General features: G+C 38.7%; 2 protein-coding genes across 6 annotated transcripts in view; one reads left to right on the plus strand and one right to left on the minus strand.

The window, feature by feature from the left end:
* The first annotated feature begins 4,080 nt into the window (after positions 1-4,080).
* Positions 4,081-10,883, plus strand: LOC111252500 (uncharacterized). 4 transcript variants are annotated; one of them, XM_086992406.1, is made up of 11 exons: positions 4,082-4,275; positions 4,582-4,964; positions 5,930-6,079; positions 6,286-6,376; positions 6,537-6,636; positions 6,979-7,226; positions 8,351-8,435; positions 8,701-8,826; positions 9,194-9,427; positions 9,811-9,907; positions 10,134-10,883. In XM_086992406.1, the coding sequence occupies exons 2-11, from the start codon at positions 4,627-4,629 to the stop codon at positions 10,177-10,179; spliced, it is 1,515 nt and encodes a 504-aa protein (XP_086848532.1). In that variant the 5' UTR covers positions 4,082-4,275; positions 4,582-4,626; the 3' UTR covers positions 10,180-10,883. The 4 variants fall into 4 exon arrangements, with proteins under 4 accessions (XP_086848533.1, XP_086848532.1, XP_086848530.1 ...); XM_086992404.1 differs by having other exon boundaries at positions 4,085-4,275; positions 6,537-6,699; XM_086992405.1 differs by having other exon boundaries at positions 4,087-4,275; positions 6,537-6,699; positions 9,197-9,427.
* Positions 8,938-12,035, minus strand: part of mRpL20 (mitochondrial ribosomal protein L20) — a 28,828-nt gene continuing 25,730 nt past the window's right edge. Inside the window, exons 4-5 of one of the 2 annotated variants that reach the window (XR_015329881.1) lie at positions 9,554-9,649; positions 8,938-9,250 (exon numbers count right to left, since the gene is read on the minus strand). The gene's annotated coding sequence lies outside the window, so the exon portion shown is untranslated. Of the gene's footprint in view, positions 9,251-9,524; positions 9,650-12,035 lie in introns of both variants that reach the window. The other variant, XR_015329880.1, reaches the window with a different exon arrangement.

Genomic DNA, 12,035 nt, shown 5'->3' on the forward strand with positions numbered 1-12,035 from the left:
TTCCGTACAGAAAGGTTTATAATATACACAGTTAATCGAGGTTTAGATCCAATAATACTATCTCGCACAAGTACATATAATAAGATCAAACCTGAGAAGGAACAGGAACGGGATTTTTGCAAATGCTGTTAGTTAATATTGTTAGACTATTACTACTAGTTATTACTAATATTACTGGTTAGTTAATACTGTTTTTGTGTATTTTTTGTTCGTTCTTTATTTGTTTATTAATCACTGAGAAGAGCTCGAGTAATTATTGGCACAGATAATTAGATTTAACATAGTTCCCCGGAATACCTAGTATTTAACGTGGAGCCCTCATCACAACAACAAACCCTCATCTTTTCTAGTTAGCTATTCATTTTCGGCTGTCGGTAATTATATATAGTTAGTACATAAGTCAACAATATGAAAGTAAGAGTATCTACTATTGGTAGGAGGTATATTTGATTGAATTAGAAGGTAGACACGGAGTTAGTATGGACCTTCCGAGCGATTTTATTTTCCTAAATCACGTCCAGATTTTGTGAGCAATTTCCCATATTACAGGTTTCGACTTTCTGCGTTTAACAGCTCAGACCGTCCATAAATTGTGCGAAGACATACAGTTTATGGACGTTTCGTTTAATAAGTTGATTTTGCGCCAAGCCCGTAAAGCCAAGAACTGGTCGCACTTTATTAAAAGTCGCCACACTGAGACAGCCACAAGACAGCCATATCCAAACCTTTATACACAGCTCGAAAGATCCTTGGCGGTGAAACAAACAACAAAGATATCCACATTCGGTTCAAGCCGGGTTACGTCTTCAAATTATGGCGAATTCGTCATACTGCTGCCTAACTATGGCGTAAAAGTTACTCCAGTCGCCTATCGACGGACCTAAATCACTGGCTGACACAACAACATAGTAACAAAAAAAATTATCGGAAACCAATAAAAAAAATATCTATTTATATAAAGTATGTCCACACAAATACTTTATAGTGGCCGATATTGGTCGTCAAGCGTAGTCGGAGCCTCAGCCGGCTTCAACTTGATTTCTTATAGAATATCTCATACAAAACTCTCAACATCCACAATTCTTTATTCCTACTAGCCCTGGCGTAAAGAATTAAAGCTGCAACCACAGAAACTTGTATCGCGCATATAATATACATATAGAGTAACGCTATTCTGAGAATTTAATACGTAGAAAGCTTATGGCAACCTATCAATCGCGTGCAACTATTTTTCGTGAGAATCTATAGGTAATCATATTAGTTTACCATATATTGTGGTATTGTGATATTGTGGTTATTTCTATTCAGAAATATTTATAAATATTTAAATATAACAAAAAATGTTTATTCTCTCAAAATCAACATAATTGCGATTTAGACCATTCGACTCAACGATTCCAGAATAATGGCAGATTGATCACTCCATCTACCAGTGAAAAAATATGGATATACGTTAGTGACCGTATGTTATACTCACCTTTAGTTAAAAATTATACAACTCCGAATATAGGATTATATATTATTCGACCGTGACACGCTCTTAATTAGCTTTTGTATTCTATCATGATGTTTATCGATAAAGAGGCGTGCGCGGCCGAAGTGTACATCAAGTAATATTTTATTCATCGCGTACCAATATGACCCAAAAAGCAGTTCACCTTTGACCTTGAAAGCAAGGCTGAACACTGATAACAGCTATCGCCATGATGTCGGAAACGTCTTGATAGATGCCCCTTCAAGCTTGAAAACATTGAAGGCAGATTTTCGGTCAATTTTTTAACCTGGCTTTCGTACAAAGCTGGTATAGGGTTCCTAATAATGGATTTTCCGTATTTTATGTGCAAATTAAAGTTCAAAGCACGCCTTAAAAGAGAACCGCACGACTAAGGTTCATATTATTGTATTTTGTTAAAAATCATCATTTACAGTACGAAAAGGAACGTATATATCATAAAATCTTCTCAAGGCTCTAATATGCTGAGTTGTCTGTAACTTGGGTTTTCATAGATTTTATTGCAACAGGTATGTCCGAGAAGTGTCAAAAGAGGCGATAGCGCCCCCAAACGATTCAATTCGAAGTACCTTACTAACAGAACTATTTGTTCAAAATCGCCTCAACCTAGATAAGCACTGAATAATAATTCGCTTTGCATAAGATACCTCTTGCTTTATTTTTAAATCCTGCTAAGGTTTATATCTCTCGCTCGCGAGGGTTTCCAAGGTAGCTGTCAGGTTACTGTAGCTCTAATCGTGTTTTCAGAAAAAACGACTTGCAGACTGAGCTGAATAGATCGATTTACCCTATAGAGCTTGGTACTATTTATTTGTCTTCTTCCAACAAATACACTTAATGAAGATATTTAACAAGGTTTTGGCTTCTTTGAACTGGAAACGATATAGGAAATAAACATTTTGTTTGTTCTGCATCCCACAAAAATGATGAGTTTAGTAGCAGATGGTTAACTGATTCGTTTCAAGTATGAGAGTATCGCATATGATTTTGCATTTTTTCATGATGCATTGAGTTTAAGTAATTTTCAATATTCAATGTTTCTGGATTAAAAAAGCGGGTTTATCATGCCTCCTATTTCGATTTTGCGCGTTTTTATGCAATCCAATAAGTTTTTATCCAATTATCGAATCACCAATATAAATTCAGCTCTAAACCTACGCAGGTTATCAACGCTCGTTAGCTACAGATTATGCAAATGATAAGTGTCAATCTCCTCCGCACGATCGAAGGATCGCAGCCATCAGAGGCGACGTTGACGCTAAGAGATAGCTGTTCCTGAAAAATGTGAATTCGTCCGTTTTGACCAATCGTTCCTGCTACCTATACTAGGGTTTTTGCAATAGTTTAAAAAATAATTTGAGTTCTGCTCGTAAACGATTTGAATCGAATGACATATGCGATATTTTCGTTACGCTGTATCGTTTGTAGTTATCTGTAATATAATTCATTACCTGCACGTTTGTTAAGCTGATTTCTTAGTCAAGTGACCAAATATTTTCTGCTTGAATCACGGACGGCATGTGGATCACGCGAATTACCTTTATCACACGAATGAACTACGTAAATGTGTCCCTGTATATATCTTTTACCCAACTAAAGAACAATGTTTAAAAGTAAAAACAAAAGTATAGATTCTATGACTAAATTTTACCGTGGTTGCTTACGGGCATGCTGACGGCGAACGGCGTACTTCATTTAGCGTCAACAAGCCCCATACGCTTACTACACGTATGAGCTGCTCCCCTTCTCAGCCATTCGTAGGGGACAAGTTTTCGGATCGTTGCATCTATGTGTTCTTGAGCTGTGCGATGGGGGCTGTTTCAAGACGGTTTTTGCGTTGTCTATACCCGACATAATCCTATTCTCATCTAGTCCAATTGCTCCTTTTTCCTAGTTCTGTTAAGATTTTTCGTGAGATTAATCAATCTTGCAAAGAGGTTCTTGTCTATGCTACTTTTCCACTAAAATTGTGCACTAATCGTAATTTATTACGTATTAAAAAAATGTGCATAAGTCGCAAGTCAACAGGCTCGATTGAACATCTTTCGGTTGCAAATTTGTACGCCAAAAATAGCGGCTGGTGTCCTATTAGGCTCGGCCGTTTATTGTTATATGATTGAAGGTGGAATAATAAATTCTATTGCGCTATTGTATTGTATAATCTGTCATAATTATAGGGCAGATCATCTTCACGGGATAGCATTAGCCAAGCTATTCAATAGATTACAATCTTGCACAATATACTAAGCCTAGGTTTGCGACCTTTGTTACTCAGTGTACCTTTCGTGTTGTACCTGCCAAAACTGAAAAACATGCTTTAATCCAAAAGACTATTCACAGTTCTCAGTTCAGCTTTTTTTTTTCTTTACTAGACGGCATGAATTTCAACATCTAATAGCTCTTATTACATCTTTCGGCACACTGACATTACCAGTGGGTATCGATGGGCACTACGATCGTCGTATGCATAATCCTTCGACAAACCCTTCAATGAAACATGTACTCATATGCGTTATCATGCGTGCACATACATGATTCCCAACGTTCGACATCTACGGCAAGAACAATCTTTGCACTCCTTTCAAAGCCACCCAATTATCCAGACGAAGACACGAATTTGTGGAGAATTTATTTGGAACAGCAGACGACGTGGGGCCAACTGCTTATTTGCCAAGACTTGAGGTGTTATTAGCAAAAAAACAGAGGGAGATTGGTAGCCTGTTTGTTGTCGCGATACAACAGTTTCGTTTCGAATAAGGCAAGTAATAGATAGCGCGGCTTATTTTATAAATACTAGCTATATTTTTTGTCGTGGCGTCTTTATCTGCTTCAAACCAGAGTACTCTCATATTGAATTTTCTGTAAAACGCACAAGTTATATGCGTTGTACAGAATTCTTGCTTGTGAATTCGTGCTATACCCTCTGTTTGTTTATGATCGGTGATACTGTAAATGGATCTTTTTCAAATAAACCTCATCGATTTTATTACCATTGCTAATCAATAGAAGAATAATTAACTCGTATAGATAACCGACATTATTATGACCTTTTGCATATACGCAGGTAGTCAAGAAAAACGCCGGAAACGCGCAAACAGAGGAACCGTGATTAAATGGCTCCGCTGAGCAAGCTCAATCTAAAGGCTGGATTCGGGAGTACCAGGAATCTTGGTTCTCGAACAAGTTCGAACGACTTTGCAGACTTCGATGCTCTTTCATGTCCCAACACGTTTGACGACGATCCAACTGTCGATGAGTTCTTTGAGCAGCGTCAAGCCAAGGGTCTCGTAGCCGGCATTGTGGGACCTTTACAACAGCTCCCGCGATCGCAAGCATCACAAGAACAGCAACGAAAAAGTCAATTTCCAGAAAAGACGAAAATTCCACCGAGAAATCAGACGATTGAGCTAAGATCGATCAGCAAGTCTGTAGTTCGGATAAAGTCGCCCGCGTAAGCCTATAAAAATCCATTGTTGAATATAGCCAATGATATACTTAAACATGGTTCAGTGTGTCTCCACCGAGCAACACATGAAACACATGAGCTTCAATCATGAAACTAATTTATCATTGATATAACTGATTTTGTTCCATGAATTAAGCAGAAAATACGTTACGAATTATTTCGCATAATTCAGTAGTTCATACTGTGACTTTGTGGAACGCTAATAGGCTAACGTAACTGGTTGTTTTTGTTTGTGAAATTTGTTATATTATTTGTAGCGACGAGAGATCATCATTTTTAATTCTGTTGTTTTAAGTTCTGTTACTACTGTAAGAATTATTTATAACTGTAATAACAATTCGGACAATGTTCTACTTAATGTAGAAAGGGCAAACTTCGGTGAGATTAGTACGTTACTGAGCGATAACCGGGACAACAGCAGAATTATCTTGATGATCTTTAATTTTATTTTTAAAAAATGCGCGTCTTCGATGCTTACCTGAGAAATTCATTCGACGATCACTAGCATACAGGTTCTCCTTGCTTCCTAGCCATCATCTTTACCAAGTTTGACAAATCTATGTGTTTTGCTCAGGCAAAGAAAATACCGGACAAGGCTTAGGCCGTTTCGTGTGCTGTTTTAGAATTTGAGTCTGTTTATATTCATTGTTATTTAATATTATGTACCCTATTCATTTGATATCTTGTGCCTGAGGCTATGAACTGACGAATTCACGTGTCATAGCTAAGAGATTCAGAAATTTAAGCAACGGCGGGACTCACAGCTGAGCCGTTCTGTTTTACGTGCTGAGCATCTAAAGCAGCGTAATACTACTAGGAAAGTAATAGGATAGCGTTGCGATTATGTTGATGGTTGGTTGTTATACATGTTAGTGCCGTTTATTCGGAAGTAGTTTATTTCACAAGGAGATGATTCGCCAAAATGCTTCTTTTCGGCTTGTTGTCTGTAGGCCCATTAGCGATCCCGTTTTGCCCAACAAAGAACGCCAAGGTTACTTTTCTAGCGTAAATGATCTTTCGTCTACACAAGCAAAAACTGCCGATAAACATCGTACGATAGCGGCTGCTTTAGCGGAGTCAGCCCGAAAAGGCATTCAAAGGTACGAAAAGACATCGAGAACGCGTTTTTCAAAATAAGAATTACGAGCAGGTTGCGCATGTAGCAGCCTTAACGACCCCCTCAATGGTATCGCAGAGGCTTAGACACCTAAGCCTATATGTTGAGAAACTCAAAAATGATCAGAAATTCACCGTAAGGAAATGAAAGGCGCATTGACAATAATATATTGCATGTTTTCCTCGGCAGGCGTAGTCAGAGCATCCGTGAAAAGATCATGTTTCGACGGCCACCTCCTGAGAAACCAATTCCGCCAGAAGATCAGCAGGCGAAAAATAGCGTCAGTTTGAACAAATATAACCGTTCGTCATAATATTTCGAAGTTCTGACTTTAGAACAATCCTTAAGATCAATGTCGCTTTATCTTTGTTAGTCTAACGTCAATTATTTAAGGCACAAATTAAGTTTAAGTTATAACACCAGCGAGTTGTCGCTTATAGGCTTCAAAGGAGCTGACACCGGTAACTCCGCTCGCACTATTAGCCCGTCCACGGACGCCTCCAAAAACGCGCCTCAAACGCATCACTCGACCGGGACCTGGTAATACCCTAGTGAACCCATTATGCCTTCCTGAAGATAGAATCGATACTGCCTGCAAACAAGGTACCACTGACATGCTCCAGATATTTTTTTCGAAAATAGAGACTCATTTGGAGATGATCTGATCAACTTGTCCTCGTGTTGCTAATAGGCTAAAACTATTTTTAAATTATTCCCATCCCAAGATACGTTTTAGAAAAATTTTACTGTATTCTGCTGTTTTGGAGCCTTTGTGATTCATTTGCAAAAAGGAAATTATTGAATACTTTTATTTTGAATGCTAGATGTTATAAAATGAATATGCTATAACTGCCCATATTGTTCATGAATATAACTTTTTAGCAACGCACGGCTATCGAGTTATCCCGCAGCCCAGGACCTTGACACAGAAGGTCTTGAAACGCCATGTTTTAGGCCGATGGTCTCTTCCAATGGCGTCCGCTCTTGTTGAAGAGGTAGATCCTGACGAAAATGATGGAAAAATAGACGTAACACCACTTCTTACCCGTCCAGCTCATGGGAAGAAAAAGATTATACCAGCGCAAAACAACAACAACCTCAAGAAAGCACCTACCCCCAACTCATCAATGGTATTTTGCTGGCATGACATTTTTCGCCTCAACTGGTAGAGCCGAGGGGTCACATTTGATGTCGTCCCCTATGTCAAGTAGCCCTAGTAATGTTTCCATGTTTACCCCGAACATGTTGCCCCCGTGCTCTTCTGGGCCATTTGTAACTTCAATAACAAGCGTGTTTTAAATGAAATTCGGAACCGTTTTTCCAATTTTTCTCGAACACTGTATCTAAACAATAACAGATATTTATATGCAAAAATATCAGTCTTGATGGGCATGCCATTTATATATCTTATATAATATATGTTAGGGTACGCCATAGGCCAAATTAAGCGCACAAGAAGATACGACTTTTCAAGATTCCCAGAGTTGGCATTACCCAACACGCAGTCACAATGACATGTTTCTACACAAAGTTATTACGAATGACAACAAGCAGTGTCTCCACGCCCCTATGAAGCAGAAAAAAAAATAGGTAACTCCGGGGATATGTCTAAGTTCACAGTTAAGTTAGGTTTCCATTAAGACCATGATTTAGCAGGACTAACAGGGTCTTGTATACCGAAGCTGCTTAAGAAGAACAAGACGGTCAGTCAATACCTATAAATCGGCTACTTGCATCTCAGCAGAAAAAGGCTCGATAGAGGACGCCAATTCATCTATTTTTAGGATAATGTCAAACTACACGTGGCGAGGTCGGTGAAGTCGCCCAGCGAATGCTTGAGTGGGAGATCCTTTTAGCGTATTTCCAGGCCCCACGCTATTGGGTTACCATTTTTTCCGCTACCGATGAGAGTCGCAACATTACAATCGACTGTGAAAAGAGCCTCAAAACCTTACTGGCCTAATTCTTTGACGCCAAACCTGACAACTTCTGGCAGTAGCAGTGAATAAATTAACTAAAACATGAAAGCAGGTTGAGGAAAATGGCAGCGAATACATTTCTTGGTATTACAAGTTGGTTTATTGCTGGACTTCGGCTGAAATGCTACGTTTTTGATTAGTTAGAAAAAAAATCCTTATACTATGTAGTAACCACTCTCCTATTTTATCTAATATAATAGTTGAAGCTATGATAAAAATCCTTGCTACTTTGTTAATCCAAAACATAATAGTAGTAATGAGAGTTGTGTTTGCAGGTTCGTGCCAACTCGCTCGTGGTTCTTACCCCAAAGCGGAAGAAGTCGCTGGTCAAAGGAATACGTATTCAATTTAACCATAGAGGTATCTAAGTCAAATGATTATAGCTTCTAGGAGTTTGGAAATATAAGAGCTCTAACGGTAGACGTTTGTGCGTTTTGCTTCTCGAAAGACCTAAAGAAAAAAATGGCATTATATTATGAAAAGAACGTGCAAGAGTAGAATTACCATCATTATTCAATCAATCTGACGATCATCGTCATTAACATAAATTAAAAGCTTAATTTCGAAAAGGCAGGAATGCCAATGATTACGAATTGCACCAAATTAGTTTTGGCGCTATTTGCAGATTCGCTCCGCAAGCTTTCTTTGAGGAAAACGATAATAGCTGGAAAGCAGCCCGTATTGCCGTCGAAAAAGAAGCCTATCTCTAGCAAAACACGGAACCCCTACGCCCACATAAAGAGCAAAGTCGGTAAGTTCATACATAACACCCAATATCTATATGCCAGCCTACACGTAATATACTACTAGATTACCCATCTCTTTTGTGTTGCTGCAATGATTCAACGAGATCAGCACAACATTTTTTATTCAGAAAACGAACGCTTTATTCGGCCGTGTTATCACTGTGGAATTAAGTTTTGTGGTTATATGACTCGACCTCTAATAACTTTTAGGGTCCTACGCGCAACAACCTTGATGTAAACTTTTTTGTACGAATTGTAATACATCTCACACTAATCGCAATGCACGAGCACATCTCTGCTATAACTGTAATTTTTCAAAGACCCATCTATGAGGTACTACCCACTAAGCGCTGTTCGTTCCTCGCTGACAAGCAGGAGAAGTTTTCCGTTCAGTGCTGCCGAAACGAGATGCTGCGCCTGAGAAGCGTCCTGCGAAAGAGAGGCTGAACATGTCGAAGTTGAATACGACTTCCGGTTTCTCATGTGCGAACTGCTCCACGGTCTCTGTACCTAGTTTTTCTACTGTAATGGCAGGAGCTAGCTCAATAAAAAAGCGGGTCCCATCAAAACTTCGTCAAAGTCCGTCTATAACTTCGCCGGCGTCAGGTGCGATTAGACGCTAGGGTTAATTTATATAACCCTAGCATATATATATTATATTCTATATAATATGCATTATAAGAAAAAGATGCTAAAGTTATACCAGTGCGAATTGTTGAAAAGACCGTGCACCTCTAGTACTATCTTGGCTTCATCATTATGTTTTCCGGGAGCTGATCAAAAGGATGACAAACCCAGCACCTATTCTTCCAGCTTAGACCGTTTTAACTGGAAAAGACATACCAGTCATTATTCAAGACATGCATAATATACTGTGACAGTATTGAAGTCGAACTTTTTTTTAACGTGCTGGATTATGCAAATATTTGTTGTTGAAATATTAATATTGTAATTCAGATATTCACTATAAGCATTTTCATTGGTAACAGCTTTCGGCGGAAACGGCAGTTACCGCAATCCAAACCCGCCGGGAAAAACACTCGCGCAGCTTGTGAAGGACTTTCATCGCACCCCGCCAAGATTTCGGTAGGAATAAATCTGTACCCTACTTTTTACAGATTTAATGTCATCAATCTAGCAGTGCACATAAAAATATCACAACTAGACTCATGAATATATTTACTGAAGTGCTTCCTCTAAACTTTCTAGATATTTTGATGAAATCTGCTGTGTCAGTTATGTTGCTACTACTGCTATACTAGATAGCCTATCAGAACCCTGCGATAACGCTAGATACACAATTGGTTTCCAGATCTCAACGAACCGATACTCGATTTGTAAAGAGAACGTTCATCTGAACGAACAGCGCTGCTCAATTTGACAGCGATTGTCACATTGTATTGTACGGCGCTATACGCCTCGAGTTCGGTTTAAGCCATTGCTTGTAATCGTAACACGAGGGACTTCCTTAAAATGATGGTATACATAGAAGACTGAAAAAATAGCTAATTGTTCAACGTGACAGTGACTCATGTTTAACGGCATCATCGTTGCAAGTTGTCCTTTCATTAATGGAACTTTTTTGGTTTTTTTTTTGTGTAATATATTGTGTTTATACGGGTTAGTTTCGAATACGTTTGCGATAAGCGAGTTGAGTAAAAATTGCACATTTATATAATAATGTGTTGTTTACATAACGATCACCTTTATATCCGTTCAAGACTCATCTGTTCAACGGACTTCCAAGTGCTATTGAATCCCTGACAGGTGCTTTTCCAGATGTCAAATACGCTCAAATGTTACATACATTTAAGAAATACAGAAAGGAGAAATACATTGCAGCACGTTGATCCTGAAAGACGAATATAGCGTTGGCAACGATGGAAGTTGATAGTTTGCCTGCAAAACTGTACGAGTTTGTATTATTGAACTTTACCTAACGACGCTGAAGTAGCGATAGTTTATTACCTTATTGCATCCCGTAATTCATTGAATCAGTTGCGATTTCTATGATTTGTAATCACAATAATAAATCACGTATCGTCAATAATATACTATAGTACTTTAAAATTTTATTATTTACAAAGCTTTAATACGGCCACCTTCATGTAGTACCCTTATTTTAAAAAAATGCTGCTCGTATCTTCGCTCTTTTCATTTGGCCAGTCAAAATCACCCTTGTTAGACAACCGCTCAGGTAGATAGACGATAAAAGATTTCGATTACTTACGATAGCACTACCCTCTGATGATTCCTACCTTGATTGGGCGTTGGGTACTGGTCAGTTTTTCTCAAAGCTATTTGTTGAGTAATTCATTTTGGACTTGCTTTGTGCTACTCAAACACTCATTCCATATATTCTAATGTGAAAGAGGCCATGTGTCTGACATTGATTGACAGCACATATCTTGCAAAAAGTGCAGCAATCTCCTGCAGTGCTGCATCAGTTGGCACTTGCTTGAAAAATGATTCCAATCGTTCTAAACGTCCCAACCTTCTTTGAGTCTCTGTAGAATACAGTAACAACAATGCAATATAGACATAATGGCACACCTATGGAAATTTACGTAGGGATCTCAGTGTTTTTGACTGTGTTACATAGACAGAATGCGCCGCGGTAGCTCAACCTAGGAGAAGGAAACATTCAAAACTGCACGCGCTGTCCATTCAACATCAGTACCGCACGCTGAAGGGGCTATCAGGCTACCGATAGAACCAAACGCTGTGTGGGTCTTGGCACAGAGGGGTGCAACTGGTTTCAGTTATTTGAATAACGTTTATTTCGAGTCGCTGTTAGTTGCACCTAAAAAATGATGCTTTCGTTGTATACCATTCGCCGGTTCTAATAATAAAACATCATATCAGGCATCATCCTGATGTATTTCTGAACATCACACATGCGGCGTTAACAGGGGCTACCATGACGGAATAGATGAGAAGAACAGCATCGGCACAATACTGCCAATCATTGATTTGCTATTAGTTCAAGTTTACTAACGTTACGCTCCGCTCGCTAGATTACATCTAACATTGTTTTAACGACAATGTTTAATTATTGAAAGCTTCTTTTGAGGTTTGAAATAGCCGCCGCTGATTTTGTCAAAGAAGTCGACTTTGAACTGATCTAGTCAGCAAATGTATTGAAAAATACCTGAGAAACACCTGGTTGGTAAGCTTTTGAAATTATAGAACATTTTTCGTATTGGAAGTATAT

The sequence above is a fragment of the Varroa destructor genome, unplaced genomic scaffold (assembly GCF_002443255.2).
Source record: "Varroa destructor unplaced genomic scaffold, Vdes_3.0 BEIS01000006.1, whole genome shotgun sequence".
NCBI classification, from domain to species: Eukaryota; Metazoa; Arthropoda; class Arachnida; order Mesostigmata; family Varroidae; genus Varroa; species Varroa destructor.